The sequence below is a fragment of the Nomascus leucogenys genome, chromosome 22a (assembly GCF_006542625.1).
Source record: "Nomascus leucogenys isolate Asia chromosome 22a, Asia_NLE_v1, whole genome shotgun sequence".
Classification (NCBI taxonomy): domain Eukaryota; kingdom Metazoa; phylum Chordata; class Mammalia; order Primates; family Hylobatidae; genus Nomascus; species Nomascus leucogenys.
Window position 1 is genome coordinate 30,533,024 of NC_044402.1, and position 27,700 is coordinate 30,560,723.

The following is a 27,700-nucleotide window of genomic DNA, read 5'->3' on the forward strand; positions in this document are numbered from 1 at the left end:
TTGTCGAGGCTGCTCTTGAACTCCTGGCCTCAAGCAATCCTCCCACTTCAGCCTCCCAAAGTGCTGGGATTATAGGAATGAGCCACCATGCCCAGCCTGTCTCAGCTTACTTTGATGGTAGATTTTGCTGCCTCTAAACAGTCATTTAGCCAAACCGATTTGAAAGTAGAGTGCTACTAACAGCTAAAATGAAGGTTTCTTTCTTAACATGTGAAACCCATTAGAAAAGAACAAGTAGAGAGAAGTATAATGTGTTTCCCCCCCAACACCCATCCCTACCCTGTAAAGTACATAAAGATCTTTCCTTTATTACACAGTACACCATAGGGAAGGTTTAGGAGACATTGGTGCCTTAACCTTACATACTTGTATTGGTTTTTGGCCAGGATCATGCACCAGGGAGACCAAGGATAGATTTTCATTAATAATACCTTACAGCAAAATTGTATTATCTTTTGTAAGAGTTACCATCTGGGTGATCATGCCCCTCTGACACCAACACATCCTAATAACTCCAGCTTCTACAAAAGCAAGAGTTAACAGGAACTCTGAACATACATGCAGTGACAAGAAGGCACAACCAGATGCAGGCACTTAACTAGCACAAACCACAAGTCAGGCATGCAAGAAGAGAGCTTTAATGGAGCCTGCTCACGACTCTTCAGTGTCTTCACCCATCAATTCTGAGGACAATAACATAAAGCATACCAGCCCAAGGTTGTAATTTAGTGGGAAGCTGGGGCTTCCTTCTGCCTCCTGCTGCTTAGCAGTGGCTCTCTCCTCACAGATTTTAGCTCTGCAGACAGATCTGGGAGCTGTTTGATTTCTTTCTGCTTTGCATCAAATTCTACTCCCATTTACTGCTGAAGAGAAGCAGAGCTTTCTGAACTATCCCGAAGTTTCCATTGTTGTCTGCTCAACTATAATGCTTCCTTGGAGGTGGAAGACAGTTCTTGATGGTCTTACACTTGGGAATGTGTTGCTCAGCCACCTTGGGAGCAAAGTGGTGGCTACAGTGAGGACACTGAATGTAGTCTGGGTTTTCTGCAGGCAGGATGGAAGGCAAGTGTGAACGGTTTCCACCTTTGGCAGTTACCTGCTGGACCTCTCGAGCCTGGCGGAGCATATGGATAAAAGATTCATGCTTCTGTCTCCAGTTGCTCTTCTGAGGAGGTTCAGCCTGTCATGTAAAAAGGAGACTGATCATTCAAGTTGGCACCTATCTCCTTCCTGAGTGTCTTTTAGAATAACAGTAAGAAAATGAAAAGGGTACTAATCTGCAAGGTCAAAGAGAACAGGAAAGGAGCAACAGTGGTAACTGACTTGCCAGTGTTGAGGCAAATCAAGGGCCTGCAAAGGAGGTACTGCTGAGAAGCAAGCCACTTTCCCAACAGAACCCAGAGAGGTTCAGTGCTTGGAAGTACCAGATAGTGGAAAGTAAGGAGGTACAAGACTGAAAACAAGTAGGACCCCACGGCTCCTCCCACCTTATGCCTCCAAGTGTTCAACACCCAAGCACACTCACAGAAGAGCAAGGATTTATTCTCTGGAGAAATTGAACCAGACAGATTTCTGACTCAGGAAATCTAGACAGGTGAAACTGGGTTAATCTTGGGGCTGAAAATGGGGATTAAGTACAAGTGTACATACCAAATTATGGAACTGTCAGCCTCCTTCCCCCACTCAGCCCCCAGAGTACCAAGCATATTGGCATCCTCATAGGAAAAAGAGGGGTTCTCTGGATACACACAGCAGTCCAGAGAAAAGCCTTCAGATACTGACCTTGGGAAACGCTAATTAAAAGACTCACTATTTGGTAACCTTAATATGAAGATCCTTAGTCAGTAAGCCCCACTGAAGCTTAAATATGAAAGGACAGCCAGGAATCGTCAGATATTTGCTAAAAGCTCTAACAAGAAAAAGAGCCAAAAGGTCCACAAACAAAAACCTAGGAAGCAGCAACAAGGCAGGTGGCAGAAGAAAACTTTTTTTTAACATGAGACCATAACAACAAAATGAGTATTAGAAGAGATGTGTCCATAAAACAAGAAGAGTATACTGTGAAAAAAGACAACCAGAGAACCAGAAAGAACTATTATAAATTAAAACTTTGATAGCTAAAAATAAAAATTAAATAGAGGCCGGGCGTGATGGCTCACACCTGTAATCCCAGCACTTTGGGGGGCCAACGTGGGCAGATCACAAGGTCAGGAAATCAAGACCATCCTGGCTAACACAGTGAAATCCCATCTCTACTCAAAATACACAAAATTAGTTGGGCGTGGTGGCACACGCCTGTAGTCCCAGCTATTCAGGAGGCTGAGGCAGGAGAATTGCTTGAACCTGGGAGGCAGAGCTTGCAGTGAGCCAAGATTGTGCCACTGCACTCCAGCCTGGGCGACAGAGCAAGACCCTGTCTCAAAAAAAAAAAAAAAGTTAAATAGAAATGTTGTAAACTAATGTCAAGAAAATTTCTCAGAGTGGGAAAAAAGATCAAGATGGAAAGTAAAAAGAAAAGATTAGAAAATTAGAAAGTTAATCCTGGAAATCCAACATGTGACCAGTAAGAGTTCCAGAAGGAACAGAGAAAGCACGAGGAGAAAATTATTGTTTTGTTTTGTTTTTGTTGTTGTTTTTTGAGATGGAGTCCTGCTGTGTCACCCAGGCTGGAGTGCAGTGGTGCAATCTTAGCTCACTGCAACCTCTGCCTCCTGTATTCAAGCAATTCTCCTATCTTGGCCTCCCGAGTAGCTGAGACTACGGGCGTGCACCACCACGCCCGGCTAATTTTTGTATTTTTAGTAGAGATGGGGTTTCACCATATTGGTCAGGCTGGTCTCGAACACCTGAGATCAGGTGACCCACCTGCCTCAGCCTCCCAAAGTGCTGGGATTATAGGCGTGAGCCACAGCACCTGGCGAGGAGAAAATTATTAAGGAAATAAAACAATTAACATTCCTAGAATTAAAGGTCACACGTTTTGAGATTGAAATGGCTTACCAAGTATCTAGCACAATTATTGTAAAGTTTCAGAATTTCAAAATAAATAGAGAATCCTGTAGCCTTTAAAAAAAAAGGGGGTTCTTGTAATGGAACAGGAATCAAAATGGCATTAGATTTCTCAACAATACACTGGATGCTAAAAGCTAGTGGGAAATACCTTAAAAGTTCTAACAGATAATCATTTTCCTCCTAGAATTCTGTACCTAGCCAAATCATCAAATGGGAGCCTGTTATACAGATAGTGTCATTCATTCCAAGGCAATATACCTGCTGTTCACCTTTCTTAGCTTCAGCAAAGGAAGTAATGCAAGAAAAAGGAAGACACGGCCGGGCGCGGTGGCTCACGCTTGTAATCTCAGCACTTTGGGAGGCCGAGGCAGGCAGATCACGAGGTCAGGAGATCGAGACCACGGTGAAACCCCGTCTCTACTAAAAAATACAAAAAAAAAAAAAAAAATTAGCCGGGCGTGGTGGCGGGCGCCTGTAGTCCCAGCTACTCGGAGAGGCTGAGGCAGGAGAATGGCGTGAACCCGGGAGGCAGAGCTTGCAGTGAGCCGAGATCGCGCCACTGCACTCCAGCCTGGGCGACAGAGCGAGACTCCGTCTCAAAAAAAAAAAAAAAAAAAAAGACACAGGATGCTGGAAACGGGACCCAACAAAGAAGAGAAGCAAAGAGAAGTCCCAAGACAATGAGTTTGCACCAGGCCTAGAGAATAACCAGTCCAGGTTGGAGCAGAAGGGATCAGAGTGGCTGAAGGGAGGTTTTCATAATTAAAAAATCAAACTGATAGATTATGAGAAGTGTTTGAGCATTACAAAAACATTAACAGATGTCTGATATCAGATGGATCATTGCGGGGGAAAAAAAGACAGGTATGTAGAAAATGAAGGAAATGAAAACATACGTCCATTATTAACTTTAGGTACATGTGGGCAGAGACAGAATTTGTTCACTCAATGAACAAAATTCACATGATCATTACAATGTGAAAGCTAACTTCTTTTAACCAAAAATTGTGATTCAACTACAGTGGAAGGATAAGAGAAGGAGAACAGGAGAGAGGGAATACGAAAGAGAACTTCACTCCCAGCTTCCATAAGAAGTTACCAGGTAGACCAGGCACCGTGGCTCACGCCTGTAATCCCAGCACTCTGGGAGGCCAAGGTGGGCAGATGACTTGAGGTTAGGAGTTCAGGACCAACTTGGCCAACTTGGTGAAACCCTGTCTTACTAAAAATACAAAAATTAGCCGGGCGTGGTGGCACTCACCTGTAATCCCAGCTACTCAGGAGGCTGAGGCACAATAATTGCTTGAACGTGGGAGGTGGAGGTTGCAGTAAGCCAAGATCAAGCCACTGCACTCCAGCCTGGGCGACAGAGACTCTGTCTCAAAAAAAAAAAAAAAAAGTAATGTAGAAAATTGATAAATCAAGAAAATAAGCATATTATTTAGAAATATGGAAAGGCAGACCAGAAGAACCATCTAACAGAACTGAAGGCTGCCTCCGGGGGCTGAATTAGGGGCTCCTATATATGTATAGGTCACTCAGTACTACATGTTTTTTAAATGCATGCAAACACTATTAAATTTTTAAAAGAGAAAAAAGACAACTAGCTCTTGGTGATCTGGCATTGTTAATGATGAATAATAGGAAGAGATACTATCAAAGGAAAAGAAAGGATCCTTCCGGAAAGTCTCTTGCTGAAACAGACAAGAAGGCAAGAGAGTATTAGCAATGGTATCCAGGAAACTTTAAAAGAATTCGAAGGCCGGGCACGGTGGCTCATGCAAGTAATCCCAACATTTTGGGAGGCCGAGGTGTGTGGATCACAAGGTCAGAAGTTCAAGACCAGCCTGGGCAAGATGGTGAAACCCCGTCTCTACTAAACATACAAAAATTAGCTGGGTGTGGTGGCGGGCACCTGTAATCCCAGCTACTCAGGAGACTGAGGCAGAGAATTGCTTGAACCTGGTAGGTGAAGGCTGCAGTGAGCCGAGATCGCACCACTGTACTCCAGTCTGGGCAACAGAGCGAGACTCGGTCTCAAAAAAAGAATTTGATCAGGGGAAAGTTCCTCAAGTATATGAGATACTTTAGTAATTTACTTCTTATACTCTAATTCCTATAATTTTATTCCTCATTGTACTGACACTCTATTCAGTTAACACTTATTAAGCACAAAGCACAAAATATGTTCCCTGTCCTCAAAAATGCTTACGGTCCAGGAGAGAGACGGGGTGCACATCTGCTGGAAGTTACGTGAAGATTAAAGGATACCAGGAAAATCACCTGTTCTTGAGTACTCTAGAGGAATGACAGGAAGGTACAACCACTCAGCTTCCAAAGGCACAGCACTGTGGAATAAGATTTGAGACATTACCAGGGTGGTGCGGGTGCATCTTAGTCTAGGTCCCTTCTGTCTTGGTTTCCTCAATGTGACACATTCCCCCAAACTAGTTGCCATAAAGCTGGAGCATCTGATCTCAGGAACCTAATTATTTTGCTTCACCGTAACTGTATTTACAAATTTAAGAAACACAAGATTCTTTTAGGCTCTGGCCAAAAATAAATCGCTACAGTGGGACATAGAGTGAATTCCCAGTGGATTATTGGGTTGAACTGAAAGAAAACAGGAAAAAACAGTAAGTGGCGATCATATTATTATCTGCAAGAGCAAAATGTTGATTTCTTCTTTGGAAACGATTTCAGGGAGATGATCTCTGAGCATGGATGGGACTTCCTTGTGATTTCCCCAAACTGTACTGAAAGAAAGAACTCTAATTGTAAACAATTTCTTCTAACAACCATCATATAAACGTGAGTTTTTAAAGGCTCCAGCAAATACACAGAAACTGTAAAGTGCCAATGGACAAGAGGTGCCAGCACAGCGGAGGGAGGGTTGGGAAGAAATGAAAACAGAATGACACTCTCTTATTCTTCTGGAATATTAGAACTAGATGGGGCCTCTGAGATCATATGATCTACGCTTTCCCAAACTTCAATCATCTGCACTTTCACTTTATCCTCACAATTAATATTTGTCTGTAAATTCATGATCCCTGGAAATCAGGGGCATAATATATTGCTATATTTTCCTAATATAATACTAAACGACTAATAAATTTTTCTAATAAAATACTAAACACTAAAACTACTAAAATAAAGTTTGTCAGCATGCCACGCCTTGAGAAATAACCATTTTATAAACCAAGTGGCACAACCTTGACATGTCATTTATGAGACAATCTTCTCCAGATATATCCAAATGTGCCTATGAAGTTCACCTAAATTTATCATGTAAGTGTCACGAAACCCTTACTTTTTCCAACCTGGTTTTTCTAAAGTGAGAAATAATTGGCAAGGGCATGGTTTGTAAGATAACCAGAAAGAAAGTCCTTTTTACCTTCAAGGTGTTTACATTCTAAATGGCAGAAAAAGAATTCCAAACTTAATTGTGTTTCATCTATTTACTAAGAAGCTATGTCACCACTGAGCTAATCTTAAAAGAGTAAATAGTTAAAGGAATGGTCACAGATCCTAGTCTTGGGAAGTGGCAGAATACATTGCAAAGAGTGAGGAGTTCTCTCCAGGTGACAAAAGGCTGCATTTTTTTCTTTAGATTTTTTGTGTCTTTTAAATTTTCTACAGTAAACTTGTATTACTTTTATAATCCAAAGGACACAGATTCTATGTCTAGATTTTTTAGTCATTCCAGCCAAGATTTATATGCTGACTCTGCGACTTAAAGCTGTTTGTGACCTCAAGCAAGTTACTTAGCCTGTCCAAGTCTTGATTTTTGAACTGATACAATGAGAGATAATGCGAGGATCACATGAAAAGCTCCCATCACAATGCTGGCATACAGTAGTAATCAAGAAATGTTAATCCTAGACATCAATTCTTCCTACATGACACATGAATCTTCCCTAAGGAAAACTGATGATGACAAAACAGACCCCTACAATGATCGCCACACCAAGTCACATCCATAAGGCTCTTGTTACCTTGGCTGAAGCTGGCCCCTTCCAGTTCAAGTACTGCTCTAGTTCTGTGCCCTTAGCCCGGGCCCTGGAAGAGTCAAACACTTTCCTCTTGGAACCCTGCATCCTGCTGCAGATGTTGGAGTGTCTCTCCAGCCTGAACAAGAGGAATTTGCGCCCACAGTGGCTGCACTCACCCATCTGTGGCTCTTCAGTGGAGCCGCTGGAATCTGAGGAGTATGGTGCCATGGACAGGCTGGAATTTCTGGCGGATCCCTGCAAAGCACCACCTGGTGTTTCTGAAGGCGGGGAGAACTTCTCCATCGACGGCTCTGAGACTCGGTCTCGAATTTTGGTATTGCTTGCTACCAGCCTTTCCCTTTTGAGCCTCTGGATTCTATAATCAGAGAGCTGGAATGGACTTGAATTTTGTTGAGACCGTCCCCAAGTTTCATCCTCTCTCCTGTCTCTACTAAATTCTTCCTCAAACTCAAATTCTGGGGAGAAGATAGGTTTGTACATGGTGTTGCTGTTATTACCTTTAACTCTGCTCCTGGGGAGTGTAATTTTCTGTAGCTCTCTGTTTTCATTTTCCTTGGCCTGTTCCTTTTGTGTCTGGATCCTTCTGAGTTCCTCCTCTGTCTTCTTCAGCTTTCCCCTCAGGAGAATCTGCTTTCTTCGGATTTCCTCCTCTAAGCTCTCCCCTGCAGCTTCTAGTCTTCGGATCCGCACCCACTCCATCCTGTCAAAGTTTGCCACGGCCTTCTCCGCCTGCATGGCAGCAAGAACAGTACCAGCCACAGAAAAGTTGACCTGGTTCCTCACACCAAAGTTCCTGGATGAAAACTCTCTCGGCTCGGGGGGCCTTGGGTAGACATTATGGTCCCCATCAGTGCCAGCCTCACCTGTACTGCACGACTTCCTGTGGACCACGGGTTTCAGTGGGTACGCCCGGTCCACTCCAACTCGTTTCTTTGTAAAGGGGATAAAGTCCTGGTTATTGGCTTTGGGATACCAGGATTGAAGGCCTGACGAGTAAAACAAACCATTTCCTTGGCCCTGGGAATCACTTTCTGGATCTTGCTGGCTGATTCCAGTACGGTGGGGATAGGAGTAGCTCCGGGCTTTTGTGTGGGTGTTCCATTTGGGGTGAGTATAGACTTTATCCAGAGTCAACTCTTTGTTGCTCAAAAGCTGCTTCTGGAAATTGTTCCTCAGGTGCCCCTTCAAGGACTGCTAGGAAGAGTCACCTTGTTCGTAAGAGTCTTGCTTGGCTGAGTGGGGCCCTGGAGCTTCTGTTGTATTATGTGGGAGCATAACGCCCACAGGCAGATGTGACGCCAACCGCTGGAGATCAGCCATTCAGGGCCTGGACTGACGCCTACGAGAGATTTAAACCAGATACACGGGAAGAGTTTGTCTGAGGTTCACTCTCGGCTGCTAAAGCAAACTATTTCTACATTTGCCCTGCCCACATTTCCTTAAACTTTTCTGGGGACAGTGGTGCTGGATCTGCCAAAGCTTCCCTTCAAAAACCATTTGGTGAGTGATTATGCACAAGACACTGTGCTAGGCCCTGAGGGTACAAAAACGAAGGTGCTACAGGTGTTCCTGCCACCTAGCTTTCCTTTCCTCCAGCACCAGCCTCTGCCACGCACAGTATACTCTATAGTAGGTGGAAAGAGCATTGGATTGAAAGTCAGGTTCTAAGCCTGTAACAGGACAAGCGACTTCTCCCTTGCTGGCCCCCGTTTCTTCACCTGTAAACTGAAGGGTTCCCTCCCGAGTCCAGCCTCACCATTTTACAGGTGAGAAAGCTGTGGCCCCGAGGTAGTGACTGGCACAAAGAACTCTCAGGGCTTCCCTCCTGCTGGAACTGTGCTTGATTCCAAAGAGCACAAAAGCTGCTAGGGCCTGGAGCAGGTGCCTGGTTGTCAAACCCTCATCCCAGGAGTCCCCGTGGCACAGACGGTAAAAGTTTTGTAACCTGAGCGTTGAGGGCCACCTGACCTGACCGCGGCCGGTTTTAGATCCTTAAGGCTGAAGTCACGTTCTGTACCGAAGGGTCAACTGGGGCGCCCCCACTGCGGACTCCACCTCTGGGGACAAGTCCTCTCGCTCTCCTGCCCTTCGGTCCCTTAGGAGGTGGAGGTGCTGACCCCATGTCTCCCCGCCCTTCTGCGTACCTGAGGCACGCAGGCACCGCTCCTTCTCAGGGAAACCCCAGGGCCTAGTTTTCCATACCCGACCTCCCCCTCAACCGACAGCCGCGCAGGCGCTCTCAGCTGGCTTCTGTTATTCCCGGTGCCTGGAGACCGAGTCACTGGCGCGCCAAGCTCCGCCCCTCGCCGCGAAATCCTCGGGGAGACGCGCGCAGGCGCAGTGCACCAGCGACCCGGGGCGACCTGGAGTGGGGGTGCGGTCAGCCCAAGGTCACTTGACCCAGTCAGTCTCCGGCCAACTCTGCAGCTCGGTCCAGCCCTGCCCTTGGGGAGCCGGGGAGGGGGGGAGAGGCTTTTCTGGGGCTCCTTCAAAGAAGAACTTGTACTTTTCTGAGAACGACGCTCCCAGACCTTGGGGTGTGCCCTTCTCTGGCAAAGGGCGGAGGCCCTGGCTGTGCCTCCGCGTGCTTCCGCCGCAGGATGCCGGCGTCCGCCCGCCTGGCGGGAGCGGGGCTGCTGCTGGCCTTTCTCGGCGCGCTCGGCTGCGCTGGGCGGGCCCCAGGTATGGCTGCACGCGCGCGCTCTCTGCTTGTCCTCGCCAAGGCTTTGGAACTTGCTGCCAACGTTTTTGCTACGCAGTATCTTTCCAGGGTAGTTTTTGTGGCCAATCTAATTATTTTGATATTATAATGTTTTACTCTCACGTGGTAATTCTAGCCGTCTCTACTTAGGGCCCAGGAATGACTCAGCCAAATGTAATGATAATAAAGTTAACTACCAGATCGAAAATAATCAGTATAACCTGGTTTCAACAGTAAATGATACTCTAACTTGCTGACATCAAAAGAACGTTTATTTTTCTTCTTCACTTTAGTTCATCAGTGTAAGCCGTTTGGAACAGGCAGTTCGCTTTTTCCCTGTAACTACTCAATTCATGCACATGGAAAATAATGTATTCGCAGTCGTCAGTGTTAATACTTAAACATGTCATATTACAGCTGTTACCCGTTACAAGGAAATTCCTTGGTGGACCCTCCAGATCAATCTTTTTTTTTTTTAATTCCTTGTTTTCATCCCTAGTTGACTCTACCGCCTCTCCATATATGCAGCTCCAGACGTTTCCCACTCCACTCAGGGTCCCGATTATCAACTCCCACAGCTTCCCTCAGCAGAATTTACCGGCTTTCTCTTTCTCTCTCTCTCTCTCTGTCTGTCTCTTTCTTCCTCCTCTCCCTCTCTCCTCTGTCTCTGTCTCTCTCCCTCTCTCCTCTCTCCTCTCTCTCTCTCCTTCCCTCTCCTCTGTGAGAAAGAAGGGCGACTTTCCATGGGTTCTCTTGAATTAGTCCTTCTGAGTACTCTCCGGGAATTGACTCCATCACTTTATCCCTGCGTTTTTGTTTTGTTTTGTTTTCTGTTTTGTTGGTTTTTGGGGTTTTTTTTGTTTGTTTTTTGTTTTTTGAGACGGAATCTCACCCTGTTGCCCAGGCTGGAGTGCAGTGGTGCAATCTCAGCTCACTGCTACCTCCGCCTCCTGGGTTCAAGTGATTCTCCTCCCTCAGCCTTCCGAGTAGCCGAGATTACAGGCGTCTGCCACTACACCTGGCTAATTTTTTGTATTTTTAGTAGAGACGGAGTTTCACCATGTTGGCCAGGCTGGTCTTGAACTCCTGACCCCAGGTGTTCTGCCTGTCTCGGCCTCCCAAAGTGCTGGGATTACAAGCATGAGCCACCGGGCCTGGCCTTTGTTTGTTTTTGAGACAGGGCCTCACTCTGTCGCCCAGGCTGGAGTGCAGTGGCACAATCACTGCTCACTGCAGCCTCGACTTCCACAGCTCAAGCGATCCTCCCACCTCAGCCTCCCGAGTAGCTGGGACTACAGATGTGTGCCCCCCACACCCAGCTTACTTTTTTTTTGTTTTTCTGTAGAGACAGGGTCTCCCTTTGTTACCCAGGCTGTTCTCAAACTCCTGGAGTCAAAAGAGATCCTCCCGCCTCAGTCTCACAAAGTACTGAGATTATAGACGTGAGCCCCGGCACCCTGTCTGCATCTTGTTAACTTCAAGTTATACCTCTCCATAAACTCCGTCTCTTTGGTTTTAAAATATATTCAACTTTCCCCTGCAAAACAAACCTTACTTCCCTTGACCTAACTTTCATATTGTGTTCCCATTCATTTCTCCTCTTCTCCACAAGACTTCTTAATGGAAATCTCCACATTGCTGCCCACATATCCTCATCTCCCCGTCATTGTCCAGTTCATTGTGGCCTGGCTTCTACTTTCTTCACTTTATTTAACTACAAAGCTACCAGTGACTTTCCAAAGACAAAAGCTTCATTTTTTCAGCCTACTCATGTGACATTATTGATTATCCACCCTCTTAGAACGCTCTTCTCAGTTCTCCTGTGCTCTCTTGGTTTCTTCTTTCATGTTCTTGCTCCATCTTCTTCCAAGTCTCTGGCATTTATCTTTTCCCCATCTACCCCCTAAATTTAAGTGTTTTCTGAAGCCCTCTTATTTCTTACATATATATGTAGTTCCAGACATTCTGTTCTTTAATGATTTCAACCAAATGCTGAAATTTCAGGTTTCACCTGTGTTTAAATGACAGCCAGCTTAGCTTTAGTCTTTCTCATTCGTTACAGACTCAAATTTCAGGACTGCCCATTTGACACCTCCACAAGATTGTTCCTTAGGAACCTCAAATTCTGTAAGACAACATAAACTTGTGATCCTCTCGCATTCTCAAATCTGCCTCTCCAGTGTGCCCTTGCATGCTCACAGTTGATCAGTCTTCCATGCTTCCCTCTTTGTTGCCTCTTCTAACTAATCACAAGTTTTATTGAGTTTTCTTCCTTTTTTTCTTTGAGACAGTCTTGCTCTGTCATCCAGGCGGGGGTGGAGTGGCACGATCTCAGCTCACTGCAACCTCTGCCTCTCAGGTTCAAGCAATCCTCCTGCCTTGGCCTCCCTAGTAGCTGGGACTACAGGTGCGCACCACCACGCCCAACTAATTTTTGTATTTTTAGTAGAGATGGGATTTCACTGGTCTCGAACTCCTGACCTCAGGTGATCCACCTACCTTAGCCTCCCAAAGTGTTGGGATTACAAACGTGAGCCATCACGCCTGGCCTATTGAGTTTACTTCTGCAATGTCTCTCATATATGACTCTTCCTTTACATTTCTGCTGCCCCAGGTAAGTTTTTCCTCACTTCTCCTTGGGATGGCATAGCCCTCCTAACTTCTGCTCTTGCCTTCAGTATCTGCCCTTCAAACCCATCCTTCATGCTGCAGCCGAAATAATCAGTCTAAATATTTCTCCACCCCCCCAGCTTTATTAAAATATAATTGACAAGTAAAAATTATATCTATATTTGCAGTGTACAAAGTGATGTTTTGATACATGTATGCATTGTGCAGTGATTAAATCAAGCTAATTACTAAATGCTTCTGATCCTACCATTTCCCTCCCTTGTAGCTTCTTCTTTACCTATAGAATAAAGTTGAAATGCATAATTTAGCATGACATCTCTACCTCCCAGATTAGGTCCAGCCTACCTTTTCAGTTTTGCCTCCCCTTAATAAGCCAGAGTTCAACCCAGTGAGTCTCATCCCTGGCTGTGTGTTAAGACTACTTGGAAAGCAATATCTAGGGGTGAGGCCTGAGGATTAACATTTTTAAAGCTTCCCCAAAGATCCTGATGCACAAACAGGGTAGCAAACACCTGGTCTAGCCACAACTGGCTACTTGTACTTCTTCATCTCCATGGTACTACCTTACTGTAAGCTCCACATACTGGGAGCTAGTAGAGCATATCATTCATGGGGGTTGACTCTGGAACCAAATCCCAGCTCCATCACTTACTAGTTGTTTGACCTTGGATTAAATGCTGTTTCCTCCAAGAACTCTTTCCCAGTCTTCCCAATCAGAATTAATTTGTTTGCTCCTTTGTAATGTTTTCTGTCCTTGTTATAGCACAGGGCTGGTTCCTGATGAGCTCTCAATGGATTTTCATGGAATTAAATTATCATGCCGTACATTTTATTGTCATTATTTGCATGCATTTATGCCCCTACACTAAATTAAAAACTCTTTGAGGGCAAAGATTATATACCATTCATCTTTGTATATCCTAGAGTGCCCCATACATATTAGACACTCAGTAAGTTTTGAATTCTATAGAGAAACTATTTTTTAAATGAATTTTAGAGAAAGAAATACCATTAGCGAGATTTAGAGTTATTTTCAAATATTGCCAAGTACAACATTCAGTCCAGCTTGTTCACCACCAACCCCCCACTTCTCAGCACTAAGGTTGTATGATTCTCTAGGATATGAATCTTCACTCTGCAGGGAACTAGCAGAATGATGAATTTCCATGCCTACTGTCACAAACCCATATCTCATTGTCAAGTCTGCCAACCTGGCATATTCACATAAGGAGTCTTACGTTATGAAGAGGTGTAATGTATACAGTCAATCCACAGAGGATCAATAAACACCACAGTTTTCCTTCACACACATTATGAATAATAAGGGTAGCTGGATTCAAATGTTTACACATCAACTCTAATTTTAACCATCTTCATCTACATCCCCTTTGACAATTCCCTGTTCCCAAAATAAATTCGTGTAGTTTGGCCATTTGGCTTAGATTGACTGATTCAACCATAATTCTGGAGCCATGAGTTATTTTGCTTGTGCTCTTGCTTTATTTTAGTTAGTTGGTTATTTGTTCAAGCATTATTTGACATTTTCTTAGTAAAGGAGACCAGTGAGTAGCTTCCAGAAGTCCACAAGCAGACATAACCTCCATTGGGACCTCCTGTGCACTTATGCCCCTGTAATCCCCTATTCCAGATTAGTTATGACCCAAACTTTAAGGAGAACTGAATGAAAAAGGACAGAAAGGTTAAATGTATCCTACTCAACATATTTGTGATGTTTATTTTTTATTTTATTTATTCGTTTATTTATTTGAGACAGAGTCTCCCTCTTTTGCCCAGGCTGGAGTGCAGTGTTGCAATCTCGGCTCACTGCAGCCTCCACCTCCCAGGTTCAAGCGATTCTCCTGCCTCAGCCTCCCGAGTAGCTGGGATTACAGGCGCCCACCACCATGCCCGGCCAATTTTTGTATTTTTGGTAGAAACGGGGTTTCACCATGTTGGCCAGGCTGGTCTCGAACTCCTGACCTCAAGTGATTCGCCCGTGTCGGCCTCCCAAAGTGCTGAGATTACAAGCTATTTATGATGTTTAATGTGTACTGTTTGTCTCTCACCTCCAGAATTAAGCTTCTCAGGACAGGGATCCTCAGAACATTGTTCACTAATGTTTGCCAGGTCACCCAGAACAGGTGCCTAGCACACAGTAGCTGTCAGTCAGTATTTAATTGAATGATTGAATGTATCCCAATGTAATTCTTCGTCTATGCCTTTCTCCCCATGAGAAAATGAGAAGAGGGGTGCGCTTGTTGACTGAGATTGGATGAGGGCTAGGTTTGTGGAGGCCCAGCCAAGCTTCTGGACAGATTCCCACCCCAAAGCTTTTGGGTTGCCGGACAACCGCGTCCTGAAATCCCACCTTCTGGGAGGGCCCGGGCCGAGGCGCCGTCTCTGATTGGTCAGCTGGAGGTGATGATCATGAGAGACAGCGAAGGAGCAGCTACACACTAAACTTCCGGGCGCGGAGGTTTGCGCGCCTTGGTGAGCCGTTGGCTTGGTGGTCCCGGAGTGATCCCGGCGGCCGGTGGGGAAGACAAGGAGGGTGAGCCGCCAGGGGCCGCCGGGGGTGCTTGTCAGGTCGATTAGCCCTAAAATGTTAGTAGCAGGGGATTCTGGGTGTTAGTAGCAGGGAATTCTGGTAGGGAGGGAGCGGGACCGGGCATGGATATAAGGAGGTCATCGGTCAGCAGGTTATTTCCCCAGAAGAGGCTTCAGCGGGCAGCTGCGATCCGAAGCTCCCTCTCCCGACGTCTGGTTCTTCCTTCACACACACCTTATCACATCCACTCACGATTCCATTTCCAGGACCTTGAGGTCGGGGAGAGGTCGCAGTGGTTAAGGATGGACAGGGGTGCGTGTGGCCCTTTCTGACTCAGGCTTGCGGGTCTTGGAATAATAGCCCTTCACTCTTCTGCTTTCCTGGTTTCTGACAGGTTTGAGCATGGCAGAAGGAAACACTCTGATATCAGTGGATTATGAAATTTTTGGGAAGGTGCAAGGGGTGTTTTTCCGCAAGCATACTCAGGTATGTGACCTGCAGGCTTTGGGGTGGTAACCTAGGTTGTGGGCATAGGAACAAGGGACATGTTCTTGACAAATGTGAACTGGAAGCCTCTGGCTATTTGGTAGCTGCATGGCAAAGAGGTAGTTTGTAGAGCAATGAGTATGAAAATGCTGTGCAATCGGTAAAACATGGTGTAAATGGAAGATTATCCTGCTGTTACTATTAGTCAGTGGTGCCTGAGCATCTAGACACACATAATGAGCTTCTCTCTTCCAAGGGAAATAGAGGGCTTCCCCAGTTCTCGCTGTTGTGGCATCATCAAACCAAGTTAGATTTCTTATAGAAAGGCTAACATTGATTGAAGAGATGGCATTTAGATGACCTAATGTCATGTATATAACATATATAAATGCTTCCTCTGCAGCTGCTGCACTTTCTTCAGACCTCTTTCTCCAAGCTTCCCTCAATTCTCCACTTAATTCCTTTCTGTTCTTTTTTGGTTTTGAAAGAACATTTACCTTTTCCAGCTGACGTTTTTCTTATTAAAAACTCTTTATCCATTCCAGAATAGGTGATGGGAACACTGAATGTGGAGCCTGGTATTCTTCCTAGAGCAATAAAGGAGTATTTGAGGGGATGGACAAACTGTTGGTAGCCTCTACCTCTGCTTTTTTTTTTTTTTTTTTTTTTTTGAGACGGAGTCTTGCTCTGTCACCCAGGCTGGAGTGCAGTGGTGCAATCTCGGCTCACTGCAACCTCTGCCTCCCGGGTTCACGCCATTCTCCTGCCTCAGCCTCCACAGTAGCTGGGACTACAGGGGCCCGCCACCACGCCCGGCTAATTTTTTTTTTATTTTTAGTAGAGACGGGGTTTCACCATGGTCTGGATCTCTTGACCTCGTGATCCGCCCGCCTCGGCCTCCCAAAGTGCTGGGATTACAAGCGTGAGCCACCGCGCCCGGCCTTACCTCTGCTTTAATGTGGCTAATCTTCCCTCAACAGGCACACACAAATGCAAGCTCAATTTACCCTCTGCCTTCTGTAGGTATTGGCTATTGCCTTCCCAGTGTGTCTCTAATCCCACAGATAATGAGTTAGGACCGCAGAACTTTTTTTTTTGTTTTTTTTTTTTTTTTTTGTATTTTTAGTAGAGACGGGGTTTCACCATCTTGGTCAGGCTGGTCTTGAACTCCTGGCCTCGTGATCCATCTGCCTCAGCCTCCCCAAGTGCTGGGATTACAGGTGTGAGCCACCGCGCCCGGCCAGGACTGCAGAACTTCTTAAGTGTCTCATTCCTGGGACTGTGGTACTTAAAATTCAAATTCTAACCTGGAAGGAATCTTTGAAATATGAATGTGAATTGTCAATACCTCTTTTCCTTTTTCTTTTTTTTTCTGAAGGATGGTGGCACAGTCACAGCTCATTGCAGCCTTAACCTCCCAGGCTCAAATGATCCTCCTTCCTCAGCCTCCTAAGCAGCTGGGACCACAGGTGCATGCCGCCACACCCAGCCTTTTTTTTTTTCTTTTAATAGAGAGCTATGTTGCCCAGGCTGGTCTCAAACTCCCCGGCTCAAGTGATCCCTCTGCCTCGGCCTCCCAGTGTGCTGGGATTACAGGCATGAGTGACCATACCCAGCCAATACCTCTTTTTCTTTTCTTTTCTCTTTTTTTTTTTTTTTTTTTTTTTTTTTTGAGACAGAGTTTCACTCTTGTTGCCCAGGCTGGAGTGCAATGGTGCAATCTCAGCTCACCGCAACCTCCACCTCCCAGGTTCAAGCGTTTCTCCTACTTCAGCCTCCCAAGTAGCTGAGATTACAGGCATGTGCCACCATGCCCCGCTAATTTTGTATTTTTAGTAGAGACAGGGTTTCTCCGTGTTGGTCAGGCTGGTCTTGAACTCCCAACCTCAGGTGATCCGCCTACCTCGGCCTCCCAAAGTGTTGGGATTACAGGCGTGAGCCACTGTGCCCGGCCAATACCTCTTTTTTTAATTATTCAAAAATCATTTCTTCCCATCTGACACTCAAATAGGAAATGACTGTTGAAAACAATTGCCGAAACTCATAGCAAGAGCTGTGTTCCAATTAGCTTTGCTACCAATTATGCAGGTAAATTCCTGTAAATTAAGGTGATTGAGATAACAGCTTCAAAGGTTAGTCAAAGTTGTTAAGGGAAAAGGGCCAGATAGTGGTATATATAGCCCATCTTTCTCTATCTGCCCCTCTCCCCAGTTTAAAGAGAGAATAACAGAATGCAGAAAAACAAATATTGATTGGAAAACTGCATATAAAATGACATCTTTTTTTTTCTTAATTAGGCTTGTAGCTTATTCTTTACTATTTATAATCATTTAAATATATACATTCATTTGAACAGTTGTTTTGCTGCAATCTGTTTGCTGTTGATATTATCTAGCCTCTTATTTAAATTCCTTCATTTCTAGAGAAGTGGCAAATAATAATTCAGGGACTTTTAAAAACTTGGAATATAATTTACATCCCATAAAACCCATCCTCCTAAAGTGTATAATTTGGTCATTTTTAGTATATTCACAAAGTTTTGCACTAATTCCAGAACATTTTCATCATCCCAAAAAGAAACCCCCTACCTAGGTTAGCACTCACTCCTCGTCCCCTGAGCCCCTGGCAACCACTAACCTACTTTCTGTCTCTATGGATTTGCCTATTCTAGATTTTTGTTGTTGTTGCTGAGACAGAGTCTCAACTCTGCCTCACTCTGTTACCCAGGCTGGAGTGCAGTGGCGTGATCTCGGCTCACTGCAACCTCTGCCTCCCGGGTTCAAGTGATTCTTCTCCCTCAGCATCCCAGGTAGCCAGGATTACAGGCATGCACCACCACACCTAGTTACTTTTTGTATTTTTAGTAGAGATGGGGTTTCACCATGTTGGCCAGGCTGGTCTTGGACTCCTGACCTCAGGTGATCCACCTACCTCAGCCTCCCAAAGTGCTGGGAATACACGCATGAGCCACCATGTTTGGCCTATTCTTGATATTTAATATAAATGGAATCATACAAATGTGGCCTTTTTTTGTGACTGGCTCCTTTCACTTAACATATTGTTTTCAAGGTTTATCTACACTGTAGCATGTATTAGTATCCTATTCCTTTTTATGGCTGAATAATATCCCATTGTATGGATATACCACATTTTATTTATCCATTCATCAATGGATGGAAATTTGGGTTTCTGATTTTTGGCCATTATGAATAATAGTGCTGTGAACACATATGCACATATTTTTATGTAGACAATGTTTTCAGTTCCATTGAGTATATACATACCTAGGAGTAGATTGCTGGGTCATATGGTAACTTTATATTTAACTTTTTGAGGAACTGCCAAACTTTTCCAAAGTAGCTATACCATTTTACGTTCTCACTGCCAATGTGTGAGAATTCCAGTTTGTCCACATCCTTGCCAACAATGGTTACTGTCTTTTATGTTAGCCATCCCAGTGGGTATGAGGTAATATCTCATTGTGGTTGTTTGTTTTTCAGGTATTAATGAATTTAAAAGGATTTAAATCATACAAGGAATGTTCTCCAACTACCGTGGAACTAAACCATATAAAAAAAATTAAAAAGATAACTGGAAAATCCCAAAATATTTGGAAACCATATAGCACACTTCTAAAATTGTGGTAGAAAACATATAACACAGAAATTACTGTTTTAACCATTTTTAAATGTACAATTCAGTGGTCTTAAGTACATTCACATTGTTCTGTTTATCTACAGAACGCTTTTCATCTTGCAAAAATGAAACTCTGTATTCATTAAACACTAACTCCCCATTTTCTCCTTCCCCCATGCCCCTGACAATCATAAATCTACATTCTATTAATTCAACTACTCTAGTTACCTCACATAAGTGGAATTTTACAGTATTTGTCCTTTTGTGGCTGGCTTATTTCACTTAGCGTAATATCCTCAAGGTTCATCTGTGTTATATCATGAAAGTAAAAACAATTTCCTTTCTTTGTAAGACTGAATAATATCCTGTTGTACGTGTATACTTTCAGTGTGGTTTTGATTTGCCTTCCTAATGACTAATGATGTTGAGCATCTTTTCATGTGCTTACTGGCATAGTTTATGTCTGCTTTGGAGAAATGTCCATTCAAATCTTTTTGCCCATTTTTAGTTATTTGCCTCCTTATTCTTGAGTTGTAAGAATTATTTTTATTCTGGATACTAGTCCCTTATCAGATGTATGATATACAAATATTTCTCCCATTCTGTGGGTTGTCTTTTTAGTTTCTTGATAGTGTCTGTGAAGTACAAAAGTTTTTACTTTTGATGAAGTCAAATCAAATTTATCTGTTCTTTCTTTGCTTGTACTTTTAATGTTATATCTGAGAAATCTTCCTAATCCAAGGTCATGAAGGTTCATGCCTATGTTTTTTGTTTGTTTTGTTTTTGTTTTTTGTAGCGACTGGGTTTCCCCATGTTGCCCAGGCTGGTCCTAACCTCAAGCAATCTGCCCACCTCAGCCTCCCAAAGTGCTGGGATTATAGGTGTGAGCCACCACACCCAGCTGTCATGCCTATGTTTTCTTTTTCTTTCCTTTTTTTTTAGACAAGAGTCTCGCTCTGTGCAGTGGCGCGATCTCGATCTTGGCTCACTGCAACCTTCTGCCTCCAGGGTTCAAGCGATTCTCCTGAATAGCTGGGATTACAGGTGTGCGCTACCACGCCCGGCTGGGTTTTGTATTTTTAGTAGCGACGGGGTTTCGCCATGTTGGTCAGACTGGTCTCGAACTCCTGACCTCGTGATCCGCCCGCCTCAGCCTCCCAAAGTGCTGGGATTACAAACGTAAGCCACCGCACCCAGCCGCCTATGTTTTCTTCAAAGTTTCGTAGTTTACACTCTTAAATTGAGGTATTTGATCCAGTTTGAGTTAATTTTTATGTGATGTGAGGTAGGAAATCCAGCTTTATTCTTTTGCATATGAATTTCCAGTTGTCCCAGCACCATATGTTGAAGTAAGTATTATTTCCCACATTCATTTGTCATAGCACCCTTTTCAAAAATCAACATAAATGTAGGGTTTATTTCTGGACTCTCAATACTATTCCATTCATCTGTATGTCTGCCTGCTGTAGTTGAGATGTTTGTCCCCTTCAAATCTCATGTTGAAATTTGATCCCCAGTGTTGAAGGTGGGACATAATGGGAGGTGTTTGAGTCATGGGGCCAGGTCCCTCATGAGTAGATTAATGCTCTTCCTGGGTTGGGGGGAGGGTCAATGAAGTCTTACTCTATTAGTTCCCTGGAGAGCAGGTTGTTATTTTTATTTATTTGTTTATTTTGAAACGGAGTCTTGTTCTTGTCGCCCAGGCTAGAGTGCAGTGACACAATCTCGGCTCACTGCAACCTCCGCCTCCAGGGTTCAAGCAATTCTCCTGACTCGCCCTCCCAAGTAGCTGGGATTACAGGTACCCGCCACTACACCCAGCTAATTTTTGTATTTTTAGTAGAGACGGGGCTTCACCGTGTTGGCCAGGCTGGTCTCGAACTCCTGACCTCAGGTGATCCGCCCGCCTCGGCCTCCCAAAGTGCTGGGATTACAGGCATGAGCCACCGAGCCTGGTGAGAACTGGTTGTTAAAAAAAGCCTGGTACCCCACCTCTTCCCACCCCTGCCTCACAGTGGAAACAGCCTAAGGCCCTCACCTGATGCCAGTGACAGTCTCATGCTTATACAATCTACAGAATCATGAGCCAAATAAACCTCTTTTCTTTATAAATTACCCAGCCTCAGGTAGTTCTTTTTTTTTTTTTTCTGTTGAGACGGAGTCTTGCTCTGTTGCCCAGGCTAAAGTGCAGTAGTGCCATCTTGGCTCACTGCAACCTCCACTTCCCAGTCAAGCAATTCTCCTGCCTCAGCCTCCTGAGTAGCTGGGATTACAGGCACCCACCACCACGCCTGGCTAATTTTTGTATTTTTAATAGATGGCGTTTCACCATCTTGGCCAGGCTGATTTGGAACTCCTGACCTCATGATCCCCCCACCTCGGCCTCCCAAAGTGCTGGGATTACAGGTGTGAGCTACCACGCCTGGCCCTCAGGTAGTTCTTTATAGCAACACGAAATGGTCTAAGCCACTATCCTTATGCCAATACCACACTGTCTCAGTTACTGCAGCTTTGTAGTAAGTTTTGAAATTGGGAAGTGTGAATCCTTCAACTTTGTTTTTCCTTTTCAAGATTATTTCTAGCTATCCTGGGTCCCTTATGTTTCCATGTAAATTTTAGTATCAATTTTTCGATTTCTGCAAAAGCAATGGGATTTTGATAGAGATTGAGTTGAATCTGTAGATCAATTGGGTAGTAATATGATCTTAACAATATTAAGTATTCCAATACATCAATAAGGGATGTCTTTCCATTTATTCAGATACTCTTTAATTTCTTTCAAGAATGTTTTGTAGCTTTCCGTATATGTCTTGCAATTCTTTCGTTAAATTTATTCCTAGACACTTTATCTTTTTGATGCTATTATAAATGGAATTGTTTCCTAATTTCATTTTCAGTTTTTCATTGATAGTGTATAGAAATACAATTGATTTTTGTATATCAATCTCATATCCTACAACTTTGTGAGACTGTTAATTAGCGCTAGTGTGTGCCTGTGTATGTTCTTAGGACTTTTTGTATACAAGATATGTCATCTGCAGGTAGAGGTAGTTTTGCTTTTTCCTTTCCAATCCGAATGCCTTTTCTTTTTCCTGCTGTGGATAGACCCTCAAGTATAATATTGAGTAGAGTGGTAACAGCAGACATCCTTGTCTTGTTCCTGATCTTAGTGGGAACGTTTTCAATCTTTCACCATTAAGTATGATGTTAGCAGTGGGTTTTTCACAGATTCCCTTTATCAGGTTGAGGAAGTTTCCTTCTGTTCCTAGTTTGTTGAGTGTTTTGATCATAAAAGAGGTATTGGTTTTTGTCAAATGCTTTTTTGCCATCTATTGAGATGATCATATAGCTTTTGTTTTATTAATATGGTGTATTAAATTGATTACTTCTTGTATATCGAACCAACCTTGAAAGAAATCCTAATTTGTCATGGTATACAATTCTTTTTCTATGTTGCCTGATTTGGTTTGCTAGTATTTTGCTGAGGATTTTTGCATCTCTGTTCATAAGAGATATTGGTCTATGATTTTTTGGTTGTTTTTTCTCGTGACAGCTTTGTTTTTTGGGGGTTTCTTTGTTTCTTCTTTTACATTGTTTTTTTTTTCTCCTTATTTTTCATTTTTATTTTTTAGCTTTAGTTTTAGTATGAGGATAATGCTGGCTTAATAGAATGTGTTGGGAAGTGTTTCCTCTTCTTATTTTTAACCCTTAATTCTTGGTTTGGATCTTCTTCTATTTTTTGGAAGAGTTTGTGAAGGGTTGGTAAAGGATTGTTTTTTAAACATTTGGTAGAATTTACCCATGAAGCCATCTGGTCCTGGGCTTTTTATCTGTGGGAAGTTTTTTGATTAAAAATTCCATCTCTTGGTATAGGTCTATTCAGACTTTCTATTTCTTCTTGATTCAGTTTTGATTGTTTGTCTTTCTAGGTATTAGGTTTCTTTTCATTCAAGTTAATCTAATTTTTTGGCATATAATTGTTCATAGAATTCCCTTATATCCTTTTTATCTTTGTAAGGTTGGTGGTAATGTCTCCTCTTTTATTTCTGATTTTAGTAATTTGAGGCTTTCATCCTTTTTTCTTTATCAGTCTAGCTAAAGGTTGTCAATTTTGTTGATCTTGTCAAAGAGGCAACTTTTGTTTTATTGATTTTCTCTATTCTTCTGCTTTCCATTAATTTCTGCTCTAATCTTTATTTCCTTCTTTCTGCTCATTTTGAATTTAGTCTGCTCTTCTTTTTCTAGTATCCTAAGGTGGAAATCTTAGTTATTGATTTGAAAAGAGTTTCTTTTTAGATTGCAACTAGAGGTGGTGATTACATTCCTTAAAATGTTGTCAGATGATTGTTTAAGCAAAAATATGGTTATGAGGTAGAATTCACTTTTTGGAATTTTCTTAGGGGAGAAAAACCCTGTTTGTGCAATAGATATTCAAAACTGAACATGAGTCAATAACATTATGTCATCATTAAAAAAATAAGAACAGAGTTGAGCACGTAAATGAAACCAGTAGGAAACGCCCATTCGCAACACTGGTCAAATTTTGGAGTGTTCTGTTCAACTCTCAAGAGTTCAGATAAGGCCAGGTGCAGTGGCTCATGCCTGTAATCCCAGCACTTTGGGAGGCCGAGGCAGGCGGATCGTGAGGTCAGGAGATCAAGACCATCCTGGCTAACACGGTAAAACCCTGTCTCTACTAAAAATACAAAAAAATTAGCCGGGAGTGGTTACGGGCGCCTGTGGTCCTAGCTACTGGGGAGGCTGAGGCAGGAGAATAGCGTGAACCCGGGAGGCGGAGCTTGCAGCGACCTGAGATCGCGCCACTGCACTCCAGCCTAGGCGACAGAGCGAGACTCTGTCTCAAAAAACAGAGTTCAGATAAATCACATTGCAAATTTTTAAAGATTTATTTGACTGTGACAACCTCCTGTTTAAAACTGCACATTCTTACAGCTATTTACCATATAAGATAACTCTTTTTTTTTTTTTTTTTTTTTTTTTGAGACGGAGTCTCACTCTTTCACCCAGGCTGGAGTGCAGTGGCGCGATCTCAGCTCACTGCAGGCTCCGCCCCCCGGGGTTCACGCCATTCTCCTGCCTCAGCCTCCCGAGTAGCTGGGACTACAGGCGCCCGCCACCTCGCCCGGCTAATTTTTTGTATTTTTAGTAGAGACGGGGTTTCACCGTGTTAGCCAGGATGGTCTCGATCTCCTGACCTCGTGATCCACCCGCCTCGGCCTCCCAAAATGCTGGGATTACAGGCGTGAGCCACCGCGCCTGGCCTAAGATAACTCTTAAGAACTGGAGATAGTCAGCTCCCCTGGGTTAATTTGAAGCAGAAGAGGGCAGTTGTTATACTGCCCTGTCAGTCGGATGCGGACTCTTACTCAAAATTCATTCCCAGCATTCTTCTTTTATGGTATCTTCTTTGGCACTTAGCAGTGCATTGGGTAGGCATCTTCTATTTTTCTTCATTCCTTAATTTCCTTTGTATCCCTCAAATGGTTATTTATTTGGCTGGAGTCTGTTTTGTTCATTAAGCAAACATGTCTTTGCTTTGAACATGTCTTTGATTTGATGGATACTTAAATTCCTCATCAAACATTTTGTTGCTATGCATAACGTTTTCTTTGGCCAACTCCAGCAATTTCCCACATTTTGACATGCAATCATGTTAACTCCCATTTTCTTTTGTAATCCAACATCTTCTATTTAGATAATTAACAATGACTTAATATTCTAATCATAAATTTATACAAAAATAAAATTACCTCCAAAACATTGCTACCTTTCCTAAACATTCAGTCTTGCCACAGTTTAATAAAAGGAAAGAACATTAAAAAGGATAAGCCACTGTAATGATTAGATGCTTTTTATAAGCCTAAAGGCATTGTGATTATTTAGACAGAAGAGAAGAAAGTCAAGTGAAAACCTGATAGTTATGTAGTCTCATGGTTTGCTGTTGAGAGGCTGATCACCAGCTGCTTTCCTTTTCAAGGAAGATAACAAAGTGGGCTTTGGCTATGACATAAAGATGTTGGGTTAGACAGTTTCACTACAGTAAGAACAATGGGATGAGTTGCCCAGGAAATTGTGAAATACTTTCTAATGATCTTTAAAGATATAATGAATACTAATTCATCTGGATTTGTTTAGGTGTGGTCCTGGTTAAAGGCAAAGGGAAGGATCAGATAACTTCATGTTTTTTCCATTTAACATACCCAACAGATTCTTGATTAGGGGAAAGGAAAATGAGCAAGATACAGTCCAGTATTCTAAAAACAATCAGCCTTAGGGGATCATTTCAAAAGCATCTGTTTTGGACTTAAGTCTTTGATACTTAACCAAATTGACTACACACTGAAAAATTCTAGTGCCTGAGTTTTATAGGGTAGAAGAAAGACATTCAGTCAAGTGGCCAGTACTTCATGTGAAGATAAGCAATGAGATCCTTCTTGCTGTCTTTCTTTTGACTGTTGTGGGCAATATCAAATTAGTTTCAGTGGCTTGATTCTAGGCCAAGATTCTGGAAACAGATTGTAGTCTTACCTTGTTTTCTTCAATCTCACTGGATCTGTCTCTCTTTTTACCCCCCTTAGGCTGAGGGTAAAAAGCTGGGATTGGTAGGCTGGGTCCAGAACACTGACCGGGGCACAGTGCAAGGACAATTGCAAGGTCCCATCTCCAAGGTGCGTCATATGCAGGAATGGCTTGAAACAAGAGGAAGTCCCAAATCACACATCGACAAAGCAAACTTCAACAATGAAAAAGTCATCTTAAAGTTGGATTACTCAGACTTCCAAATTGTAAAATAATGGCCTGAATTTAAGTTTTCTAAGATAAACTCAGTGGTTTGGTTTTTATTGTTAATAGAGATAGAACTATTGTGTGTTAATATTAGCATTAGTCAGTAAGTTATTTTAATGTCAGATTTTTGAATGTTATTATATATTACCTGTATGATGGAAGGATTACAACTGTACACTAATCAATAAAAACGTTAGAACCTTCTGCTTAGAGTACTTTTTAAAAATCTTCAGTGAACTTCCTTTTGGGTGAAATAAGAGGTATTTATTTATTCAGTAAATATTTGTAGGAAGAGGATTTTGAGGTAATTTAAAGAGATCTGAAAGAAAAAAAGTTGTGTTACTCTAAGTCATTTCTTTAAATGGTTTTTATGAAATGTTCTTCAAGAAATTCCATGCCTAATAAGAACAAATACCACAAGTTCAATTTGTTAGCACTGTTCACCTGATGTTTGGATGAATTACTTCTGCTGTTGTTTCTTTTCTCTGGGTAAGGAATTCACATAAAGTTATGTTATGGGCTGAACTGTGTCCCACCAAATTCGTATGTTAAAGTCCCAGTCCCCAGTACCTCAGAAAGTGACTGTATTTGGACACAGGGCCTTTAAAGAGGTGATTAAGATTAAATGAGGCTGTGAGGGTGGGCCCTAATCCAACCTGACTGGTGTTCTTATAAGAGAACTTACTGGATATAGACACGTATGCAAAAATGAAAGACCCTGTGAAAATGGCCATCTACAAGCCAAGGAGAGAGGCCTCAGAAGAAATCGTTGCTGCCAACACCTTGATCTCAGACTTCCAGTCTCTAGAACTGAGAGGAAATAAACTTCTGCTGCTTCAGCTACTCAGTCTGAGGTATTTTGTTATGGCAGCCCTAGCTATAGTAATAATCATAAACAGTTATCGGGATTTTGCTTAATCAGCCCTAGAAGACTGGTTGGTTGGGTTTGGTTAGTCACTAAACTAGTATATATCAAATGCTTACCAGGTCTGACAAATTTGTTATAAATTCCACTTTAAATAAATTGTCAATGAAAATGAGATAGAAAGCAAAAACTAAGGACTGGTTAACAATTCCAAAACAATGGCCGGGTGCGGTGGCTCAAGCCTGTAATCCCAGCACTTTGGGAGGCCGAGGCGGGCGGATCACGAGGTCAGGAGATCGAGACCATCCTGGCTAACACGGTGAAACCCCGTCTCTACTAAAAATACAAAAAATTAGCCGGACGTGTTGGCGGGCGCCTGTAGTCCCAGCTACTCGGGAGGCTGAGGCAGGAGAATGGCGTGAACCCGGGAGGCGGAGCTTGCAGTGAGCTGAGATTGCGCCATTGCACTCCAGCCTGGGGGACAGAGAAAGACTCTGTCTCAAAAAAAAAAAAAAAAAAAAATTCCAAAACACTTTATTCTCACAGCATTCTCAGAGTTCTGCTCTCCTTTAGTTATAAAAGAAGCTGTGGTGGCACTGGGGAGATTCAAGTCAGTGAAGAGAGTCTTGGTGTTGTCATCTGTAAATTAAGAGTTGAGCAAAGGCCGGGTGCGGTGGCTCATGCCTGTAATCCCAACACTGGGAGGCCGAGGCAGGTAGATCACCTGAGGTCGGGAGTTCGAGACCAGCCTGACCAACATGGAGAAACCCCTGTCTCTACTAAAAATACAAAGGTGGAGCATGCCTGTAATCCTAGCTACTTGGGAGGCTGAGGCAGGAGAATCGCTTGAACCCGGGAGGCGGAGGTTGCAGTAACCTGAGATCGTGCCATTGAACTCCAGCCTGAGCGACAAGAGCGAAACTCCGTCTCAAAAAAAAAAAAAAAAAGTTGAGTTAGACAGTTTCTCAGCCTTTTCCAGCTCCAAATGCCATAATTCT

The 27,700-nt window shown here is 43.2% G+C and overlaps 2 protein-coding genes across 5 annotated transcripts; one reads left to right on the forward strand and one right to left on the reverse strand.

Annotated features, from left to right (window-relative positions):
* Positions 1–615: 615 nt before the first annotated feature.
* On the reverse strand, positions 616–9,314 carry ZC2HC1C (zinc finger C2HC-type containing 1C). The gene is given in 3 exon segments (XM_030803454.1): positions 616–1,180; positions 7,011–8,367; positions 9,231–9,314. Coding segments are annotated over 2 exon segments (1,602 nt in total). The 5' UTR covers positions 8,349–8,367; positions 9,231–9,314; the 3' UTR covers positions 616–916.
* Positions 9,315–9,477: 163 nt separating this feature from the next.
* On the forward strand, positions 9,478–26,047 carry ACYP1 (acylphosphatase 1). 4 transcript variants are annotated; one of them, XM_004091877.3, is made up of 3 exons: positions 9,478–9,710; positions 15,303–15,394; positions 25,630–26,047. In XM_004091877.3, the coding sequence occupies exons 1-3, from the start codon at positions 9,629–9,631 to the stop codon at positions 25,843–25,845; spliced, it is 390 nt and encodes a 129-aa protein (XP_004091925.1). In that variant the 5' UTR covers positions 9,478–9,628; the 3' UTR covers positions 25,846–26,047. The 4 variants fall into 4 exon arrangements, with proteins under 4 accessions (XP_004091925.1, XP_004091924.1, XP_030659316.1 ...); XM_004091876.3 differs by lacking the exon at positions 9,478–9,710 and adding an exon at positions 14,324–14,911; XM_030803456.1 differs by lacking the exon at positions 9,478–9,710 and adding an exon at positions 14,324–14,850.
* The last annotated feature ends 1,653 nt before the right edge of the window (positions 26,048–27,700 follow it).